The sequence below is a fragment of the Bubalus kerabau genome, chromosome 11 (assembly GCF_029407905.1).
Source record: "Bubalus kerabau isolate K-KA32 ecotype Philippines breed swamp buffalo chromosome 11, PCC_UOA_SB_1v2, whole genome shotgun sequence".
Taxonomy (NCBI): Eukaryota; Metazoa; Chordata; class Mammalia; order Artiodactyla; family Bovidae; genus Bubalus; species Bubalus kerabau.
In genome coordinates, this window is record NC_073634.1 from 17642782 (window position 1) to 17667042 (window position 24261).

The window sequence follows — 24261 nt, forward strand, 5'->3', positions numbered from 1 at the left end:
GACTGTGTAAACTGCTGGCTACAATAAAGATAATGGAATAAAAATGTCCTAGTAGTGATGTATTCTTCACCTTCACCCACGCTGTTTTTTTAAAGCCAGTTTCATTTCATTAAATGCTGAACTCTGAATACAGTTTTATTAAAATATGCTGTATGACAAAATGCATTCAATTTGTGGTAATAAATGCACAAAGCACCTCTGCAACATACAGAAGCATGTCTCAAGGAAAAAGCATTTGTGTGTTTTTGAGTTATGAGCTAAAGTAAACATTTTCCCCATGGAACACAATTTTGAGTTCAAAAAATGACTGCAGAGAAATTGTGGTTATTCCAACTTAGCTAACTGGCAGAGATTTTCTAGAAAACAAACAAAATGAGCCTGACACTTCGTAGAAAACATTTGACATATTGTTGCCAATGATAAAACTGAAACTTTTAAGTGAAAGTTAGGACTTTTGCAAAACTTGTATCACTGTGAGATTGACAGCGTCCCAATAATTAAAAATATTTCTAATGAAATTGATGGTGATATTAACAAATGTGATTTTTTTTTTTACATTGTATGATGAAATGTCAACATTTGAAAGACCTGCCTAACTCAATGAACAAGTATTTTCAAAATGTCATGTAAGATATCAAAAAATCATGCCAAGGTAAAAGATCCATTCAAAGTCTATGCACAAAAGATGATCCTGGTGGACATGTAGAGAATAGGAAAGTAAGAATGGAAGCCAGTGTATCAAGTTCAAGCTTCTCTCTTGGACTGTTATTTTTTCTCTATACTTATTATTCCCAAAAGCATGTGTTCTCTATCTTCTCAAAGGACTCTGAAGACATTGCAAAGCTCAGGGAGAGCCACTTTCAAGAGAATACAACTATGACTGTCAATGATCATTTTCAACACTCAGACCTTCAAATTTATTTATTCAGAATTCAATTCCAATATAATAATTACAAGAATAAGGTGATCACTCACATTACCCATCATTTGTCTTTCTTTTTACTGATCGCCTTTATCACCTCCTCAGTCCTTCCTTTTTACCTTTTACTCTCTTTCCTTTTTACCATTTTTTCCCTTCCATTCTTACTGTCCATCAGCTTATTTAACACACAATTTCCACTTATATCAATATAGACTCTCTATGCACTCCTAGGCCAAATTAATTCTGGGGTGCCGTTTCAGTACATATCATCATCAAAAAAATTCTGCCAAACAGGAAAAGGTTTGGAAAAAGCTGTTATATGAACTAGCCTTGATTATAGACGGTTTATAGACCAGGGTCAAATAAAGGATGTTTCTAAAAAGCTTTACAATCTAATTTCCACTTCACTCTTATTCATGAAACACGTTAAAATTATACATTAAATATGTATTATGAAATATCTGTTAAAGACTCTCCTCAAATTATCTGGCAATACTATAGTCTATTTATTATTAAAAATTGACTAAAAATAACTTTCAATAAAGGCCTGATAAAATGTGCAGGCAAACTTACTACATAAAAAACAAAGAGAGCAGCTTTTTTAACAATTTGAACAAACTGCTCAAAGGCAAGGAAGTAGGCTGAGGGTGAGATTCTCTTAAACTCAGGCTACTGTGAGTTATTTCTACATCTTACCACGAATGATTATACTTCATCTATGCTAGTACAGGTCTAATCAACCAATTGACATCTGACAGAATTAAAAGTTTCCTACAGAAATTTTTGAAATTTCACAAGTTTCTTATTTTAGAGAGTGGTATACTAAGCTTTTAAGGTTCACAACTTTCTCATTTTATAGAGTACTATATGACTCAGTCTCAATTTGCCAGGAAGATTTTTTTAAGCTAATTTCAGAGCTGTCATTAAATTATTATGAGATAATATACTTCAAACACCATATTAAATTCATTGTCAGATTCTAAAATAATTCAGATACCTTTTCCTGTCAATGAGAAATTATTCTTCATTCATTAATCAGAATTTAACCAGTACAATAAGAAATTTTCAATTATAAAGTGATTAAAACAGAACAAAGGGCTTTGGATTTTTCTTTAAAAAGTGTTCAACTCCAGGTTTTCAAAGAAAATTTTAAAAAGCAAACTATTTAACTGGTCATGTTCCTGGACCCACTTCCACTCAGTGCATTCATGGGGGCAGGAGAGGGGCACACTCGGCTCTGACAGTATCTACCTTGAGACAACATCAGATTCCACAGGTTAAGGGTTCAGTCCTACAAGAATGTCCCCACAGCCATCCCCCACCTCAGATGCCAGTCACAAGCCCAGGTTGTCACTTAGGCATTACCGATTAGAGATATTCCAACAACCACCCCCTTGAATTTCAATTCAGATTCCAATTAAGTCCAGGTTATTACCTGTACTTCTGACAGACTGATTACAAGTCAGAGGTTCCCATGACCCCCTCCTTGGGTTCAATTTATTTGCTAGAGCGGCTCACAAAACTCAGAAAAACATTTCACTTACTAGATCATTGGTTTATTATAGAAAGATGTAACTCAGTAACAGCCAGATGGAAGAGATGCAAAGGGCAATTTAGGGGAAAGAGCCAGGAATTTCCATGCCCTCTCCAGGCAGGTCACTCTCCCTGAATTTCCACACGTTCACCAACCCAGAAGCTCTCCAAAGCCTGCCCTTTGGGGCTTTTAATCAAGATCATGATTGAGTCAACCTCCAGGCCCTCTCCCCTCCCCAGAGGAGGTCAGGAAGTGGGAATGAAAATTCCAACCTTCTAAACACAGGTTGAATATTCTGGCAACCAGTCCCCACTCTTAGATGGGATCCAAAAGTCACTTCATTAACATACAAGAAACACCTTTTTTGCCAATGTCACCACTTAGGAAAGTCTAATGGTTTGGGGAACTATGGAAGAAAACTAAATATATATGTGAAATATATTTTGATCATCTACATGACCAAATATATATTTCTTACAAAATCACAATAGTGTATTAACAATCTAACATTTCCAGAACTAAATATTTCACCATCGAAGGGAAGGTAATAACCAAATGTTCAGATAATGAAAAACAGTATTAAAGCTTTTTATAGCCTACATGTTATAATCAAATTGATAAAAAGTCAAATTCTTAATGAAATCAAATATATAATATGTAAAACAAATTACTTCAGTGACAAAGTAAGTATGATATAATCTCCAATCACCTATCAAAATGGAATCTAGCTATATTACTTACGTAATAGATGGATCCACTTGTTTGTAAGCATGAGCAGCACAAGACCCACAGTACGTATACCCTGCATGGCTACAAAACAAAAAAATGTTTAACTTAATGATCAGATTCAAAAGCAAATCATTCTGGGAGAAAAATAACTTCTGAAAGAAATATAGTAATTATGGTAAACATAACAGAATTATGTGTATAGATTAAAAAGCAATGTAGGGAATGATGCAACTTCTAGAATAGCACAGGGAACACATGATTGTTCTGTGTTCCAATTTTAAATGTTAAAAAGTATTTTGTAATTTTTTTTTTTTTGATCTAAAGGAAAAATTAGATTTAAATTTTTCATGGCTTATTTGAAGTTGCTAATGTAACACTAAGGGGCTTCCCAGGTGGAGTCAGTGGTAAAGAATCTGACTGCTAACGGAGGAGATGAAAGAGACTCAGGTTCAATCCATGGGTTGGGATCCCCTGGAGAAGGGCACTGCAACCCACTCCAGTATTCTTGCCTGGAGAATCCCAGGGACAGAGGAGCCTGGCAGGCTATAGTCCATCAGGTCACAAAAAGTTGGACACAACTGAAGCGACTTAACACGCAATGTAACACTAATAATAAGATGTGAGTTTTTAACATTCCTGTTCAATACCATCAACAGACTATTACATACACAAAAACGATAAGATTAAAAGCAAGTCAAATCAGAGCAAAACAAATACCTTATGAGAAACAGCTCATGTCCCTCTGCATACGCAGAGGTAAGAGACCTGACCTGGCCTTTTACGTACCACGCCCTTTCATTTTCTCTCTCTATTACGCATTCTATCCTTCTCACCCTCTGGTCTTAGCTTTACATTAGTTCTCTGATCACCCATACAATGCTTTCATTTCAGAACTTCAATTTTCTTTCTTGATTCATGTTATGTGAGTCTAGAAATATTTTCTTTAATGCTTCTAGTGTGTGGGCAGTAAATGTTTAACAAATGGCTCTGCAGGGAAAAAAAAATGTATACATATATACAGAAGCTTATTATAAATTTTACTGAAATAAAAAGATATATATCACACAATTTACAAACAATGAAAAAATATGTAATATCCTTTACTGCAAATTCCGCACAGGCAATTGATTGTCCCAGAATGCTTTCCCTGATTTTAGCTGACCTCTTTATTCATTAGCCAAATAATGACTGCAGATGAAAAGAGTGAAACAATGAAGACATATGTCTGAATTTCACTCATTCAACAACTTGAAAAATGTCTTTGTTTATTAGACAGTAGTTTTTTAAATACTGGAAAGCATATTTTCTTCCTCATTTCTTTGTGCTAGTCACAATTGTAAAGCTATAGACATACCATAAAGTTTAACCTGCATTATTAACTTTTCCCCATTTCTTTTCTTAAGTATAGACATATAATCAACAAAAAATAAAGTCCTGATTTGTAGCAATCTGCCTATTAATGTGGAGTAAATCATTCCTATCATGGCCAATTTCAAGATGCACAGTAAACTGAAAAGACAAAACACAGACTGGGAGAAAATATTTGTAAAGCATATATCTGATAAAGGATTTATATCTAAATATATAAAGAAAAAGCAAATATCTGATATAAGATTTATATCTGATATACAAAGAAATTTCAAAACAACCTAATGCTTTAAAAAGACACAGGTAACTATTTTACAAGACAAAAAGAATTCTGAAGACTGGCTACACAACAATGTGAATGCACTTAACACTACTATACAAATGGTTAAAAATCCTTAAAATGGCAAATTTTATGTTCCGTATATTTTATTATGATTTTTTAAAAATTTTAAATAGAAAAAGATGTGAACAGATACTTTCAAAAAGAACACATGGGATGGCAAAAAAGCATACAAGAGAAGGCTCTGCATCAGTTAGTCATTAAGGAGAGGCGAATTAAAACCATGAGCTACCACTAAACACCCACTAGAATAAGCTAAAATAAAATGAGTGACCATACCAAGTGTGGCAAGGATGCAGAACTGAAACTCAGTCTGTACTTGTGGAAATGCAAAACAGTAAAACTACTCTGGAAAAAATGGTTTGGCAATGTCTTTATTTAAAAAAAAAAAAAGCTAAGCATACTTCTGCCATATAACTCCTGCCAGCTATTCCACTCCTAAAAAAAAAAAAAAAAAGGCATTATGTGCACACAAAGATTTATACTCCAATATTCATCCCATTTTTATTTGCAATAGCCAAAAACAGAAACAGTCAACTATCCCTCAAAAGGTGAACTGATAAACAAATTAAAAAATATCCATACAACAAAGTAACTTTTCAGCAATAAAAAGGAACAAACTATTGACACACTCAAAATAATTATGCTTAAAAAAAAGGAATGGCAAAATAAAGAAAAATAAATATGCTGAGTGAGAGAACACAGACAAAAGTTTCATATTATATGATTCCATTTAAATAATTCTATAATTAAAAATGTTTAATTTTGAAAAAGAATATATACATATATGTGTGTGTGAAACCGAGTCACTTTGCTGTAGAGCAGAGACTGACCCAATACTGTAAATAAACTATACTTAAATTAAAAAAATAAATAATTCTAAAAAATAAAAACTATAGTGACAGGAAATCAGTGGACATAGAAGGGTGGGGAGAAGGGCAGAGAGGTAAAGAAGGCACAAGGAAACTTCTGAAGATGAGGAGTATGTTCACTGTCTTAATTGTGGTAATGATTTCACAGGTATATACATATTTCAAACTTACATATAAAACTATACACTTTATATGGAGCTGAATGTTAATCATACCCCAATAGAGCTGTTTTAAAAATGGTACTTTCATCTTAACTAAACACAGAAAAAAAGTCACATAAGTCAATCACAGTCATACAAGATAGCAATGTGCATGCTTAATTAGGACTAAAGTAACATGGGACATATGCTAAGCACACTGTAATCACAGAAGGCTTTACTCATCAGATTAATGGTGGTCACTCCATTCGCACATCTCTGTCAAGGGAGCCTATCAAACTGCCTCAATATAGCGATATTCTCACAACCCAATTCTAATTCTAGCCAGAAGTAATGTAAGTTGTCCTGTGGCTCAGCAAATTCAGTTTTGCTGTCATCCTGTACTAATCTTGATACTCCAGACTAACCAGAGGCTGTATCTGATCCAATTATAACCCCCATCTTTCAGTGCCCAAGACACCAATACCAACTGCTTCAGATTCTTAACACCTGTTCCTCATCTTAACATTACTGGCTCCTTCCAATCAATTCAGAAATACACTGTCTTGCCCTGTCATGTGGACCTTAAAATTCATCTGATCCATCCAGACCTGTCCTGGTCTGTCTCAAACGTGAATGACATTCAGATTTTCAACACTATTTTGCTCTTAGTTGTCACTCACTTCACATTCCTCCACTTCTCAATTCTTATATCTTAAACTGGTCCTTTCTTCTTAGATCTGCTTTTCAGACCTTAGTTACTATTTGCTCTTCGTGAATTTAAAGGCCCTGAACCCCAATCTATGCTCCAATCTCTAAATCAACCTGTCTTTCTGAGTCTCTCCCGGTTTTACCAATGCTGTTACTACTCAAGCTTAGTTCTTTTTTTAAAATACATATTTTAACTTTTTATCACAACTCAGCGATTAAACAACAACACAGCTGATTGACAATGTTGTGATGTTTCAGATGCATAGCAAAATGACTCAGCCATACATATACATGTATCGGTTCTTCCCCAAACTTCCCTCCTATCCAAGCTGCCATGTAACACTGAGCAGAGTTGCATGTGCTGTACAGTAGGTCCTTGTTGGCTATCCATTTTAAATATAGCAGTGTGTACATATTAATCCCAAACTCCCTAACTATCCCTTCTCCCAACTGAACATCTTTTCATATACCCCTTGGCCATCTGTATGTCTTCTTTGGAGAAATGTCTATTTAGGTCTTCTGCCCTTTTATTGGGCTGTGTGTTTTGATGATACTGAGGCACACAAGCTACTTATAGATTTTGGAGACTAATCCCTTGTCAGTCAAATCATTTGCAAATATTTTCTCCCATTCTGTGGGCTGTCTTTTCATATTGTTTATGGTCTCCTTTGCTGTGCAAAAGCTTTTGAATTTAAATAGGTCCCATGTTTGTTTATTTATTTCTTTTATTTCCATTATTCTGGGAGATAGACTGAAAGAGATATTGCTGCAATTTATGTCAGAGAGTTATTCTGCCTGTTTTCCTCTAGGAGTTTTATAGTGTCTGGTCTCACATTTAGGCCTTTAATCCATTTTGAGCTTATTTTTATATACAGAGTTAAAGAATGGTTTCACTTTTTTACATGTACCTGTCCAGTTTTCCCAGAACCATTTATTGAAAAGGCTGTCTTTCCTCCATTGTATAATCACGCCTCCTTTGTCATACGTTAATTCACTGTAAGTGTGTGCGTTCTTAAATGCCAGACTTCTTAGAAACACTAGATTCTTGAAGAACAGGTAGGACAGAAATAGTAAGAGAAGAAGTGTAAGGGCATGCAGGAAGGGAATAAAGGCTGAAGGAAAAACATGAGCAAATGTCCAAATGTATGATGTAAATGAGAAAATATGAAATTGGCCTGAATGCAATAAGAGAGTAGTACTAAGACAGAATGAGACTCTGACTCAGTATCAAGTCTGGACTTGGTGAAACAAGTTTCTGAAAAGCTGATGTATGCTCTTGAGCAGGCAAGTGACCTCGTAAAACTGTCATCGTGTACTGAAACACAAGCACAGAGGACATTAGGGACAGAAGAGTTACATGAAGCTCTCTCGGAAACTGAGGTTTCAGGTAGTAATGTCATGGTCCAGAATGGCGTCAGCATCAGTGGGAAATGAGAAATCAATGCACTAGAGTCTAAAAAGAAAAACTGACATATCTTAGTGACCAAGTAGAAAAAAGAAGAAGAGGGCAGTTATGATTAATGGTGGTAACTAACATCTACTAAGTGCTTACCACATGTCAGGCAATCTTCTATGTTAACTCAAAGCATTTCTTTTAATCCTAACAACTCTCTGAGATAGGAGTTACTATTCTTCTCTTTTTATAGGTGAAGAAACTAAAGCGGAAAGGCTAAGAAACTTGCTCAAGGTCATACAGATAGTAAGTGGTACTCCAGGATTCAAAGCCACGCAGTAGAGCTCCAGAACCCATTCTTAACCACCAAAAGAAACCTTTACATATTTGAAGGAAAAGGGGGAAGAGTCCATGGAGTTGGAAAAGTAAATGTCCTAACAACTAATGAATAATTCCAGAATCATATATCCTGTAAGACTACAGGGAAAGACGATAGCTTTAATAACATGATTAACTAAGGTAAACTTGTTTCATAATAAGAACTCAGATTTCACGGTTTTAGTCCTTTCTGAAGCTGAAGGCTTAAAAGTATGCTTGAACGAAAGACAAAATAGTGGCAAAGAGAGAGGAGTCCTAACCTGGATAAAGAATACATTGCAGTGTATCTTTTTTTAAAAATCATTGAGTATACCATCCCTCTTATCCCCCATAGTGAGGAACTCTACTTACATGAAAGGACTAAGATCACAGTCAAAGAAGAGAATTTCTATTACTTTCCTTTATCCTGGCCCAGATATATGGTAAAGAATAAAGTTGTAGTAATTATCATCAATTCTCACCAGTGATCCTCTGTCCCTATACCTTTCTCTTGCTAATAGAATCTAATTCTACATGTATGTAGAAAGAGGTTCCATTAAGAGATCACACACAAGAAAGAAGGCTTTGCTAAGGGAATGACTAAGTTATTTTCTTTTGTGCATGACAGCCAGAAGAGCAATGAAAATTTGCACTCTACAGATATTTGACTATGCATCATAAAAGTGTATCCAAGTCAGTCTTTTTAAAGTTTTTAAAATCCTTAATACAAAGACATCCTTGCTAGCAGTTACAGGTCACTCTGATTCTTAATATAACTTCTCATGAAAACAAATACAGAATTATACTCTAATATCTATTATTTGTCATTAGGCTAGAGCTATGCCTCTAAAAACTAATCTTTCTTTTAATGCAGAGTACTTTTGTTTCTCCCTTTACGCCTACATAGCAGACCCTTTGTATCAGCAAGTCCAGTTCCTAACCTACCAGAATTTGTGCCCCTTACAGAGCTGCTATTAAATGAGGATGTAAAGTCACTGTCCATGATCATTCACCGGTTAAGTGACAGTTTTCCATACAGCGACCTTGCAGTATGATATAATATCAACCATGAATGCCAAGAGTCTACAAATATTCTATGAGAGGCTTTTCATCAAAGAGGATATAGGGAATCGTAAAAGAATACTTATTTGACTTCAACAAAGTCAGAATCTAGTAGTCCTAGTTCTACTGAACAGCAGCAAAAAATGCAAAATAAAGACCGCACTGGATGAAATGAGAAGACTGGACTAGATGAAATGACATCTCCTTTTTAAGAGATTTAAGAAAAGTTTGCAACCTTAAGCTATGATCTACAAACCTAAAATCTAAAGTTAAAAACCCCTGTGAACATACACACTACTATATATAAAATAGACAGCTAATAACAATCTGTTGCAGAGCACAGGGAACTCTACACAATACTCTGTAATGATCTTCATGGGAAAAGAATCTTTAAAAAAAAAAAGTGAATATATATATAAAAAACTGATTCACTTTACTGTACACCTGAAACTAACACAACATTGTAAATTAACTATATGCCAACAAAAATTTGAAAAAACAAAACAAAAAAACAACACCTGTGAGCATACAGGATCAAGCTGAGGGACAACTGGCCCCAAACAGTTCACAGAAGCAGCAACCTCCATATTGCCCTCTCAATTTTATTCTGCTGCACCTAACTTTGTATTCTTTTCTTTCACAGGCATGGCTCAATGGCCCTAAAGATTCCTGCTTCAATAAAAAATATCAGTAGATTGTTATACCCCAAAAATGTCCAGGTAAAACAGCCATTATTCAGGATATTTTATTTTTATAATTGGAACCTCACAAATATTAAGTAAACAGTGTTATGAGCTAAAAAGTCAAGTAAGAATAAACTAACCACAATGCTGCATATTGAGTTTCTTTTACTGCTAGAGTATATATGATTTGAGATACTGCCATGAATAACCTGCCACTTAACAAGGACTGCATATCTCTAGGAAATAAAATTAACTAGATAATTTATGAAGATACACTATCTCACGATATACACTGGTAAGAGCTCTATAGGTATGCTTCACTATATACAACCTGGTCTTCTATATAAATGTTTCTTGACTTTCAAAACAGTTTTTATACTAAAGGTAATACATGTCCACAGTAAAAAAAAAAAAAAAAAAAGAAAAGAAAAAAGTCAAACAATGAAAAAAGGTGGAGAATGAAAAGTAAAAGTATCCTTTGTTCCATACTATTCCTGCTGGATTAGCCACTAAGAAATCAAACTCTAACAGACTTTTTCTGGTGGTCTAGTGGGTAAGACTCTATGCTGTCAATGTAGAATATGCCATGTTGTATAGCCAAAAACTTTAAAAAAAAAATCAAACTCTACTGTAAATGTATGGTGGGAGCCTCCAATAGTCATTGTGTGTGCATGCATGCTAAGTCACTTAAGTAGTGCCAGACTCTTTGCAACTCTATGGACTGTAGCCCGCCAGGCTCCTCTGTCCATGGGATTCTCCAGGCAAGAGTACTGGAGTGGGTTGCCATGCCCTCCTCCAGGGGATCTTTCCGACTCAGGGATGGAACCTGAGTCTCTTATGTTTCCTGCATTGGAGGCAGATTCTATGCTTTACAGCAAAATATAGTTTCATCATGTAAATTAAGCCCCTTCCATAATCATTGGCTTATATTTTTATATTCAGTAAGAGGTTTCTTAAGTGATGCATACGTGTACAGATCCATTTTAAGGGTTGCTGAATTATTCAAGAATACTGCAAGATAAACAATTCTGGCATCAAAGTATCTGGCATTCATGGCGGGAAGGCTTTTGGAACTCCTAGTTCATGAGATCATTTCAATATATATCCCTGGGCCACACACTGTCTCCTGTGCCTTAAGTAACCTGTAGTTCTGTTTCAATCAAAGGATAAGGATATTTTTTAGTCAAACTTTTTGAATCCTTCTCCCAAATGCGCCTGCTTATATGTCATACAGATTCGAATTCTTTAAGACTGATCAACAGTTAGTTTATGGGTCAATATTTATTCTTCTAATGTCAATAATAAGTGACATTATTCTATTTAATCTACATCAATATAAAAAGGACCAAATGTTTAAGCATCTTTAAAAGTGTGCTACTTAGGTTCTGGGTTTGTCTTTTTAAGGTTCCCCTTGTATGATTTATTCTTATGAAGGCACAATCTAAGAAAAGGTGGTCCCAGAGAGCTAGAATTTACAAAATTTTAAAAATACATTTTTTATTTTAAATAAATACAGAAATCTTAAAATTTTAAGTTGTCGAATTACTATATAAGTAGTTCTTACAAAGACCTTTCTGTACCTGTGTCACGTCCTACTCTGTGGCCCCACAGACTTTAGCCATAGCCAGGCTCTTCTGTCCATGACATTTTCCCGGCAAGAATACTGAAGCAGGTTGCCATTTACTCCTCCAGGGGATCTTCCCAACCCAGGGATCAAACCCAAGTCTCCTGTGTCTCCTGCATTGGCAGGCAGATTCTTTGCAACTGAACCACCTGGAAACCCCTTTGTGCCTATTTAACATTAAAATATTTGTTATTGCTTTTCTACCTTAAAAAAAAAGAAAGGTAACTCTGGAAAAGTTATCTCTGGAAACCATATAATAAGATGAACTTAACTACATTTAAAGTTTTCATATATTAACAAAGTAGAAATTATTTATATATAAGCTACAAAGTCACTATATGGCAGAAACATGCACACCAAAGCCAAAACTATTTTCAATATTCATTTTGAAACCTCAGGTAACTTAAGAAATCTTTTACAAATCAAAGTATTTGTAACTCAGACCCAAACATCTCATTTCCCAGACCACTTCCAAAGATTTCAATTTAAAACTAACTACAAGAAGGAAACAAGCATAGCTAGTTTTTCATGAATAACTAACCTCATTTTAACCATAATAGTCAAATATCAGCATAGAAATGGGAATGACAATAGAACATATATTATGAGATACTATAAAAAGATGATCACTAATCTCTCATTTCTCACCCAACCACGGATCTCACTTATACAAACTTCCCAACTTATCCTTGCATCAATTTTTCTCTACTGGATTGTGTCAACATTATAAACACTTCAATAACTCTTACTTTAAATTGACACCATATTCCCATTGCCCTGTTTATAAATCCCTCATTGATTTATAGCAAAATTTCTCCCCCCAAAAAATTTCTATATTCACTATCTTCACTTCCCTCCTTGATTCTTTCTTGAACCCACTCCAACTGTGCTTTCATCCCCACCACTCCACAGAAATTGTTCTTACTAAAATAACCAGCAATCTCCACAGTATCCAATTATCAATTATCAGTCTGCATCTTATTTGACCTACTGGCAGAATTTGACACACCTGATCTCCTCCTCCGTGACACATTTTCATCCTTTTACTTCCCAGAAACATCACTCACTCTTGGTTTTCCTCCTTCCTCCCTCGTCCTCCTTCAAAATCTCCTTTGCAAATATTCATCTTTATCCTGACCTCTAAATAAAGCTGGCTTGCCTAAGGGCTTAGTCTTTGAATTTCTCCTATTTTACTCCCTAATTTACTACAGTCCAATTAGACTTTAAGTGATAAGTTACACACTTAACTGTGTTAAGTGTGATATACCAACACAGCCTAGCCCTTCTTCCCTGTACTCAAATTCACACATTTAGCTGCCCATTTACATCTCAACACAGGGAGAATAAAATGTTAGAGACTATACAAACACTTAAAATTCCACTCCCCACCTCTACCCTTGTTTTTTCCTTTAATTAATACAAACACAATTCCATCCTTTCAATTTCACAAGCCAAAACTTAAGTCATCCATGACTTTTTCTTCTACTTTATTAGCCCTACCTTCAAAAATACCCAGAATATACTGCTTCTCATCACCTCTACCACTACTCCCAGTCAAAGTCATTATGTCGTCTCTTTAGGTTCTAGAGTAAAAAGCCTCCTAAACAGACTCTTTGCCTCCACAAAACAAAAAGTCTAGACCACAGCAAGAGTAATCCCCTGCAAACCTAAGTCAGATGGTATTACTTTTCTGCTTAAAGCTTCTCCATACTTGCCATATAACTTGGAATGAAAACCAAAGCTTTTATGATTTCCTACGAAGCCGCCCCACAATCAAGCCCCCACTGCCAATCTCAGCCACCACTCTTCCCCACACATACGCCTCTCCGGCTACACTGGCCTTGCTTTTCCTCAAACACACTAAGCATATTCTGTCCCAGAACCTCTGTCCTTGCTGCTTCTCAACCTAAACTCTCTTTCCTGGGTATCTGCATAACTCCTCTCTCACATCATTTAGGCTCAATTGTTCCTTAACAGGGAGAGTTTTTGTTATTAAGCTATATAAACTAGCAACTCCTAACCCATGCTGTCACTCTCAATCTTTTCATCTGCTTTATTTTTCTTAGTGCCCAACTGCACTCGACACAGAATTATTATTTACTGTCTGCATTCCCCAAATACTAAAAGGCAAGCACTGTGAGTAGTGATTTCAATTTATTCAAAGAGCAGCACAAAGAAGAGCATCTAGTATTTAGCCTGATAGATATCTGCTGAATGACAAAATAAGTTAACAGCAAGTCATTATGCTAAAAGTTTTATAAAGATTAGCTCATTTAATCGTTAGAAAAACTATATGAAGGTAATATCATGATTCTAATTTTACCAATAAGACAAAGGCACAAGAGATTAAATAACTTGTATGTCACACAGTTGGTAAGTAGTGTAGTCAACTTCCTGAGTCTTTTAAATGAGATCAACTTAGATCTCATTTAACTAAATGTTTGGCACATAAAGTACGTAACATTTATATAATACTTATTATGTGCCCAACATTAATGTAAGTTCTTTATGTGTATTTACTTGTTTAATTCTCATAGTGTTTAATAAGTGGTTACTATTATTATTTTCACTATTTATTATTTATCAAGTTACCAACCTGAACTCGAGAAGTCACATAAAAGATGCTGCTGTGAGAGAAACAGCAGAAACTCCAACATTTACCAAATCAAAATTAACTGAATTCATACCATACAAACAGTTAACTGTGTTTGTTAGCTTGTAATTCTCAAAAAGTCCTCTAACACTGACAACAGATTGCCTTCTAATAGGCTATAGACTGCCTTCATTTAAAAAAAATCTACCCATCCTCTAAAATCCTGGCTGCTAGTCCATATTGCACCACATTATGTTTAATACACTTTTATTTGTAAGTTTAAAATTATGTGATTAAAGTCAATCTTTTTAATGTTTAAAATAGAACTTACTCATTTGTACCAAATACTACTGCAATCACCAAGCTTACCTAATGTTTAAACTGTTTCAACTAATGTTTAACTGTTTTAAAAGTCAGTTTTATTACCACAAATAAAATTGGAAACTTCTTCATCTGAGAAAACAGCCAATTCCTTTATCCTTGAGTTAAAGTGAAAGCCACAGCAATCATGCAATTTAGTGAATATAACTTCTTCATTTCAACACAGCATTTTTAATTTTTAATTCAATCCATAGACATTCATCCTTTATTAAAAATCAACACATGAAAGATTCTGGGTAAAGACCCTTAAAACTTACGGTGCAATAATGGCTCTAGCAGGTCTTTTTGTAGACTGTACTTGTGAAAGCCAACCTTCTAGCTGGGCATTCAGCTGCGGTCCTATAAAAAGAGCAAGAGGGAAACTGGAGTGAGCAAAGCAATCCAGTACCAGTAACCATACATGACACAAAGTTCTCACTGAACTTATTTGGGACTAAAATAGCTTAATGGGCAGTGGATCATTGTTTTAGATGTTAATGTCTGAAATTTAACCAATTATAAAGTTTCCAGGAGCAAGCCATATGATAAAGACAAGTACTGATTAAACAATATTTGCTTTAATCCATCCACTTATTTATTTACAACCATCTTCATTCAAGAACAACAACACCTCCTCAAACAAAGGTACTGATCAAACAAAATAAAACAGCAAACAGAAAACAACAGTATATGAAAAGAAAATAACTGAATATTTCTGGAGCATCAAAAGCTGCCTTAATCACTAAAATCACATCTATAGTGTGATCATTACAATATTCAATGATTGTTTCTGCCATCCACTCCAGCCCCTATTCCCATATCATATCAATAACCAGGAACTATACCACCTCAAAAATTTCAAGTTCAGGCATCCCACTCTCTTCACTTCCTATTATTCCAGTTCACTTCTAAAAGTCTGTTGGAGTCATTTTGCCAACTATCCTTCATCCTCTCTTCTCCACTTCTTATACCTATCCTGAGATTTGATGATCCATCACTATAATCACTTCTTTGCCTGTGGCCTCCTCCTTTACTCCTCTCTTCCTCCATCATAGTCAAATCATAGTTAAAACCAGCATTCCACCTAACACAGCAGATCCACCTGAATAGCTGAATAAGACTGTAAAGAAACACAACCATAAGAACTTTGAAATTATGTTTGTAAATTTCAGTAGACCCTTAGGAGACAAAGCCCAGAAATCATACCACAACAACCTAGTGAATTTGCTCCTCCATCTTTAAGATAAAAGAATTACTTCATATAGCTTCTCCATTTATCTTAAACCGTCATCCCCTTCCCATTCCCAGCAGATGATCAACCTTTTCACTTTGTTAAGGAAAACAAGCAGCAGAAGAATACCCAACCATCCTGGTTTGCTCAGGACTTCGCCAGTTTTAGCACTGGACGTCTGGTGTCCTCGGAACTCTCTCAGTCCCAGGCAAACCTGAATGTCAGTCACCCTAAACTCAGAAGAGTTTCCTCTTCCTCTTTTCCTGCTCCTATCAAAAGAAAAATAAACTATTTCTGCACTGGGTCCCAATTTGTCTTCCCTTCTCAAAGACTCTGCTCTTCCAACTATCCTTTTCTCCGGCCCTAACTTGTCCCTTTGTACAAGATCATTATCATTGGCATGCAAATTTAAATTTTTTTAATTAAGAAAAAAGAAAAGCTAAACAAGCCTCTAACCAGCAACTCAGGACCATCTTTCTCAAGGACCCAGTAGCCATCTCTTTGAAATGTGATCATCAAGGAGGATAGGAGCCTAACTTCAGAGGGTCACCTAGCCCCGGGTTGCTAAATTACTTCCTGTCATAAAAATACATGTTTATTTTTCCTTGGATAAAGCAATTAGCTAATACATTATGGTCACTCTGATTATGGTCACTTGATTATTATCAAGTGAATTTAGAATGAACTATGTGTGACAAATGTTGCTGTCAAGTCCTCTTTCTTGAGCACTACTTATTATTTATCCTAAGAATATGCATGTAATGGATTTTATCTGCTTAGCTGTATAAAAGGATAAGTGTTCTTTAGGTCTTTGCAGTCTCTTAGCAGACAGCTGGTGATGTGCATCGTATTCAAGCTTATTACTTATCAAAAATAAAATTGTTTCCTTTCTCAGAATTTTTATATTTATTGAAAAAGTTCTTAAATTTATTTAGATATGAATGTTCATAGCACTCATGTTTATGTAAAAACAAAAGCAAAATGAATTCAAAATATTCTTAAAATTTTCTTCATATTCACAATCTGATTTCTAAATTTCTTTTAACTCAGTCATCAATGACCCTGTTTTTCCATAATATCATCCTCTGTACCATTTAAGGAAGTAGTGATGTGATATTTCTTTTTAAAATGCACCTCTACTGCCTCAGAATTCTCCTGCAAGCAACTGACACACATTGTTCAAGTTGTGATGCTACACCTTTCCTGATGTTACCAAACCAAAAGGTATCACCAGAAAGTGCAACTAACAGGTTTCAGAAGACAACACAGCGTGTTCATCTCTTCCTTAAACGATATGTTACCTGAAACACCAATGGGTTGCATTATCTAGTCATACCAACAGGATTAATTATTGAGTTTGGGTATATGTAGGCAGTGATAACCATTTCACAACTGACAATGATTTAAAGATGCCACTGACTGCAAAACCCATTTCAATGTCAGAAATATTAAAATCTGGGGGAAATCTACATCTTTAAATCAATGAAATATAGTAGCACTATGAAAACCACACTCTCCACAATGTTCTGATATTTTTATTTCAATGGAGAATAGTGAAAAAAATCATCGAAGACTAGCTTCTGGGAATGCTTCTCACTGTAACCAAAACTGTTTCTCAAAAGGCTTCCTGAATATAATCATCTCATTTAATTTAAAAAGTAACATTTCAGCAGTTCTCCCCAAATCCCTTCCCTTCTTACTGTTGTCTTACCTTGATCATATACTCAGAACTTATTGCTATGCTTTTTACAAAACTAAGTATCTTATTTTTAGATACATCTCAAGGGATGCTATTTGTTTTTATGTATCTATGACAAGACTCCTCACACAGAAAATAACATGCCCTTGGGAACACAAGAACTGTCTCACTGAATTTGACCCCAAGCCCATCCAGAGCAGCACTATAGCAAACCCAAAACACAGAAACAATCTTGTTGTAAAGAACATTATTGTTCTCCTTGATACAAACCTCAAAGAGTCAGACCAAATCCAAATATCTTGGATTCCTTATTACCCACTAAAATTACAAACATAAGAATTTGTTTATAATTTTTGCTAAACTCTGTAGTTCAGGATACAGTTCATCAGGGCAAATAACTATGCAGTGAACAATCTTCAGTGCATACCATCCAACTCATATCTGGCCAAGTGGCTATCACTTAACCACATTCCTGCCCACTCATACAGTCTTTCAAAAATTTTCATATAGTTAATATCAATTCCATTGGATTTCATACCTAAAAGGGATTCAAAATTTGAAGGATCACAGTGTACTCCTCCCTTGAGGTGATTTACAAAATCATAATCTGAAAAATGGGTTCAGCACTGAATCCTTTAACAGTCTATTAACTTGGAATCACTATTCTGAATCTATTTATAAACAAACTCCCTATCCCTATCAAATGTTGCCACTGATCCTTGAGAGTACCTGGTTATAGTGTCTCACCTCAACTCTCTTTAAACATCAACATATTGATTTATATCTGCTATTTCTTCATTATAAAAAAAATATGGGGGAACACATATAAAGACAAGGGTAAAACAATAGCCCTATAATTATAAAAAACACCAAAATTAATATTTTCCAACTTTCCTGCTAGTCTTTAAAATGATAGACAATTCTGTAAACTGCTTTTATTTACATAACAATACATAAGTATTCTCCTATATTATGGACACTTTAACATTTTATAGTTAAATAAGATTTCTTTGTGTAAATGGATCACTGGTTTCCTTAAATATTACTCTAATATGTTTAGATTTTTTCAAAGTTTTTGTGCAATTATAAATAATTCTATAACACATATCTCTATTTTCATATTTTAAATTATCTCCTTTGGAGACTCTCAGAATGGAATTACTATGTAAATCAATGTGAATCTTTTTAAGATTTCAAAACATGTATTAAAAATGTTATCCAAAATTGCATCCCTTCATAATTATGCACCATGCATGAACAACACCTGTTTTACCATACCCTCACCTCATTTCTCTCATTTGATAAAAATTAAAATTTAATGCCTGACCTCAATTATATTTGGCATTTCAAAATAAATCATTCTATTTCTTCAAAGCAATTAAAATGACTAAAATATATACATATTGACTCTTAAGATATGTATTTTCTACTTAGACCATGGAATAGCAACATGATTGTTAATAATGGATAACTTGTGACTGGTAGGAATACTTAAGGTTTAGCAAACAATTACTATCTATTGGCCTTTACAGTTGTTGCTGCTGTTCAGTTACCCAGTCGAGTCCGACTCTTTGCAACCCCATGGACTGCAGCAAGCTAGGCCTCCCTGTCCCTTACCATCTTCCAAAGTTTGCCCAAGTTCATGTTCATTGCATCGGCGATGCCGTCCAGCCATCTCATCCTCTGATGCCCTCTTCTCCTTCTGCCCTTGATCTTTCTCAGCATCAGGGGATTTTCCAATTATTTGTCTGTGCACATCAGATGACCAAAATACTGGAGCTTCAGCTTCAGCATCAGTCATTCCAGTAAATATTCAGGGTTGATCTCCCTTATGATTGACTGGTTTTATCTCCTTGCTGTTCAAGGGACTTTCAGGAATCTTCTCCAGCACCACAGCTTGAAGGCATCAATTCTTCGGTGCTCCGCCTTCTTTATGGTCCAGCTCTCACAACCGTACGTGACCACTGGGAAGACCATACCCTTGATTATATGGACCTTGGTCAGCAAAGTAATGTCTCTGCTTTTCAAAATACTGTCTAGGTTTGTCATTGCTTTCCTGCCAAGAAGCAATCGTCTTCTGTTTTCAAGGCTGTAGTCACCATCCACAGAGATTTTAGAGCCCAAGCAGAGGAAATCTGTCACTACTTCCACATTTTCCCCTTCCATTTGCCATGCAATAATGGGGCTGGATGACATGATCTTAGTTTTTTAATACTTAATCTTAAGCTAGCTCTTTCACTCTCCTTCACCCTCATCAAGAGGCTCTTCAGTTCCTCTTTGCTTTCTGCAATTAAGAGTGGTATCATCCGCATATCTTAGATTGTTGATGTTTCTCCTGCCTATCTTGATTCCCGCTTGTAACTCACTCAGCCCAGCATTTCTCATTATGTGCTCCGCGTATAGGTTAAACAAACAGGGTGACAGCAGACAACCCTGTCATACTCCTTTCTTGATCTTGACCCAATCAGTTGTTCCATACAGGGCTCTAACTGTTGCTTCTGGCCCGCATACAGGCTTCTCAGGAGACAGGTGAGATGGCCTGGTGTTCCCGTCTCTCTAAGAGCTTCCCACAGTTTGTCATGATCCACACAGTCAGAGGCTTTAGTGCACTCAATGAAACAGAGATAGATGTTTTTCTGAAATTCCCTTGCTTTCTCTTTAACCCAGTGAATGTTGGCAATTTGATCTCTAGTTCTTCTTCCTTCTCTAAACGTAGTTTGGACATCTGGAAGCTCTTGGTTCACATAATGATGAATAGCCTAGCATGCAAGATTTACTAGCGTGGGAGAGGAGTGCAACTGTCCAATGGTTAGCCATTCTTTGTTACTACCCTTCTTGGGAACTGGGATGAGGACTAACCTCTTCCCATTCTGTGGCCATTCCTGAGTCTTCCAGATTTGCTGACATAATGAATGCAAAACCTTGATGGCATCATCTTTAGGGATTTGAATAGTTCTGCTGGAATTTCATCACACCCACTAGCTTTATTAACAGCAGTGCTTCTTAAGGCCCACTTGACTTCGCACTCCAGAATGTCTGGCTCTGAGTGACTAACCACACCATTGTAGTAATCCAGTTCATTAAGATCTTTTTTACACAACTCTTCCATGTATTCATTATCTCTTCTTGATCTCTTCAGCATATACTAGGTCTCCATCATTTTTACCCTTTATTGTGCCCAAGTTATCCATTATACCAGTCACAAGTTATCCATTACTGAAGTTTAGCAATCAACTACCATCTACTGGCCTTTACAGAGGACAGGTCAAATTCAAAACCAAGCCTATTATGTTGTATTATGCTCAAGTTTTAAATCACTCACAATCATAAATACTTTCATATTCTCCTGGCATTAAATCTTTTTAAGTAACGGGGTATTTTTTTTAACCTATTTTAGTAACAATAATTCTTTCTCCTATAATAGTCAAAAAGTGGTCTACAGACCGGAATCATCCAATGTGTTTATTTCAAAAAGAGATCATTATGTCATCACAATCTCTGGGGATGGTACCTACAGCTTTTAACAAGCTTTTAGCAAACTCTGCGGTGACTGTGATACACACTAAAATGCGGGGCCACTGCCATAACGGCATTAATGTGCGCAAGAACATGCTATATGAACGAGTATATGAACGAACGCAGCTAACATAACAGACCCTTGGTGACAACTGTTTCCATTACATAAATAAATCACATAATCTATAAATTAACAATATAAAAATCCATGAATTTTTGTCTCTAAACTACTTGAGGGCTTCCCTTGTAGCTCATTGAATCCATAAGTGATCCACTATTCCTTAAAATATACATGTTTATTTTTAATAGTGTTTCTAACCTCTCACTTCAATCAATGCCTCAGCAGCTTTTCCACTCAAACAACCCTGATGACAAAGGAAAATAAATTCAAGATTCATAGAAACTGGATGATAAACAAACTCTTACATCTTCTTAGTCCAAAAATTTATGTGAATGTAATAAACTAAATGACAATACAATATCCATAGTAATTTCAAAACTCCCATGCTCCTACCTGTGATTTAAATGGAGGCCCTAAGAAGATACACCACATTTACCCTCTAACACCAGGGTCAAGTACTCTAATTAGGAAACATGAACCAGAATCATAAAAAGCAAGATGCTAAAGTGGTACAAATGCTTAAAGTTGAGTCCACAATACTTCTTTAATGCCTATTTAATCAGGACTTGTTATTTTCTCCCAACTGCAACTAACATTTTTTTTTTTTTTTTAATGCTTCTTTGGGTTACAACCAACCAGTTACTACTACCCAATGTGGATAATTTGATACCAAATGCAAACACACAATTTATGGGAAAATAAAACAAGTCTGCCTGAGTGGAAGAATCAGAAATAGGATAAGACTTTCCACACAAGGAAACAATTTTCAGGTAACTGCTCAAAATAAGTTTCTGATACCAATGGTCAAGATGGCAGAATAGGAGGACGTGAAGTTCTCATCTCCTAACAGGTCAGGGCTTGGGCCTAAGCCCCTGTGATGCTGGTGGTTGTTCAGTCACTCAGTCATGTCCGACTCTTTGTGACCCCATGGACTGCAGCAGGCCAGGCTGTCCTGGCCTTCACCATCTCCCGGGGCTTGCTCAAACTTATGTCCATTGAGTCAGTGATGCCATCCAACCATCTCATCCTCTGTCGTCCCCTTCTCCTCCTCCCTTCAATCTTTCCAAGCATCAGGGTCTTTCTAATGAGTTGGCTGTTTGCATCAGGTGGTCAAAGTATCTGAGCTTTAGCTTCAGCATCAGTCCTCCCAATGAATATTCAGGACTATTTCCTTTAGGATGGACTGGTTGGATCTCCTTGCAGTCCAAGGGACTCTCAAGAGTCTTCTCCAACACCACAGTTCAAAAGCATCTATTTTTTGGTGCTCAGCCTTCTTTATGGTCCAAGGCCCTGTGGTAGGAGCACCAAGTCCAAGCTGCTGAACTTTCAGAGTACTTCAACCCTAAGAAATATGAATCCACGTGAGCTCTTCCAAAGGTCTGCATCTCAGCACCAAGACCCAGTTCCACCAACTGCCTCCAAACTCCAGTGCTGGACACCTCAGGCCAAGCAATCAATAAGACAGGAACACAGCCTGACCCATTAACCAAAACGAGATGACAGAGAAATATGTTACAAATGAAGGAGGAAGCTAAAAACCTATAAGAACAAATAAATAAAGAGGAAATAGGCAATCTACCTGAAAAAGAATTCAGAGTAATATCAATAAAGATGATCCATAAACTCAGAAATAGAATAGAGGCACAGATTGAGGAAATACAAGAAATGTTTACAAGGACCTAGAAGAAGTAAAGAACAAACAAATGGTGATGAAAAACACATTAAGTGAAATGAAAAATACACTAGAAGGAATCAACAACAGAATAACTGAGGCAGAAGAACGAATAAGTGAGCTGGAAGACAGAATGGTGGAAATAACTGCCAATGAGAAGAGTAAAGAAAAAACAATGAAAAGAAATGAGACAGTCTCAGAGACCTCTGGGACAACATAAAATGCACCAATCTTTGAATTATAGGGGTTCCAGAAGAAAAAGAGAGTCTGAGGAAATATTTGAAGAGATTAGGTGGAAAACTTCCTTAATATGGCAAAGGATATCAGGCCAGAAAGAACTGGCAAGATATATTTAAAGTGATGAAAGGGAAAAACCTACAATCAAGATTACTCTACCCAGCAAGGATATCATTCAGATTCAATGGAGAAACTACAAGCTTTACAGACACACAAAAGTTAAAATAATTCAGCACCACCAAACCAGCTTTACTGCAAATGCTAAAGGAACTTCTCTAGGTGGGAAACACAAGAGAAGAAAAAAGACCTATAACAACAAGCCCAAAACAATTGAGAAAATGGTAATAAGAACATACATATAATTATATTAAATGTGAATAGACTAAATACTTCAAACAAAAAACATAGACTGGCTGAATGGATACAAAAACAAGACCCATTATATGATATCTATAGACACCCACTTCAGATTTAGGGACACACACAGACTAACCGTGAGGGGGTGGAAAAAGATATTCCATGCAAATAGAAGTCAAAAGAAAGCTGGAGTAGCAACACTCAAATCAGGCAAAACAGACTTTAAAATAAAGACTATTAGTAATACAAGAGACAAGGAAGGACACTACATAATGATCAAGGGATCAATCAAAGGAGAAGGTGTAACAATTACAAACATTTATGCACCCAACATAGGAGCACTTCAATACATAAGGCAAATGCTAACAGTCATAAAAGAGGAACTCAACAGTAACACAGTAATAGTGAGGAACTTTAACACCCTCATTTATACCAAAGGACAGATCATCCAGACAGAAAATTAATCAGAAAATATAAGCTTTAAATGACACATTAGACCAGATAAACATAATTGATATTTATAGGACATTCCATTTGAAAGCTGCAGAATATACTTTCTTCTCAAATGCACATAGAACATTCTTCAGGAGATCACATCTTCAGTCACAAATCAAGCCTTGTTAAATTTGAGAAAACTGAAACAGTATTAAACATCTCTTCCAATCACAATTCTACGAGATTGGAAATTATGGGGGGGGGGGACTGTAAGAACACAAACACGAGCAGGCTAAACAATATGCTAC

The 24261-nt window shown here is 35.8% G+C and overlaps 1 protein-coding gene across 3 annotated transcripts in view; it reads right to left on the reverse strand.

Moving 5' to 3' along the window:
- MEMO1 (mediator of cell motility 1) overlaps positions 1–24261 on the reverse strand; it is a 113961-nt gene that overhangs the window by 48142 nt on the left and 41558 nt on the right. For 2 of the 3 annotated variants that reach the window (XM_055539735.1, XM_055539734.1), the window contains 2 exons: positions 14964–15045; positions 3198–3266 (listed from right to left, as the gene is read on the reverse strand). In XM_055539735.1, the coding sequence (XP_055395710.1) occupies positions 3198–3266; positions 14964–15045 (151 nt within the window). The remainder of the gene's footprint in view (positions 1–3197; positions 3267–14963; positions 15046–24261) is intronic. The other variant, XM_055539737.1, reaches the window with a different exon arrangement.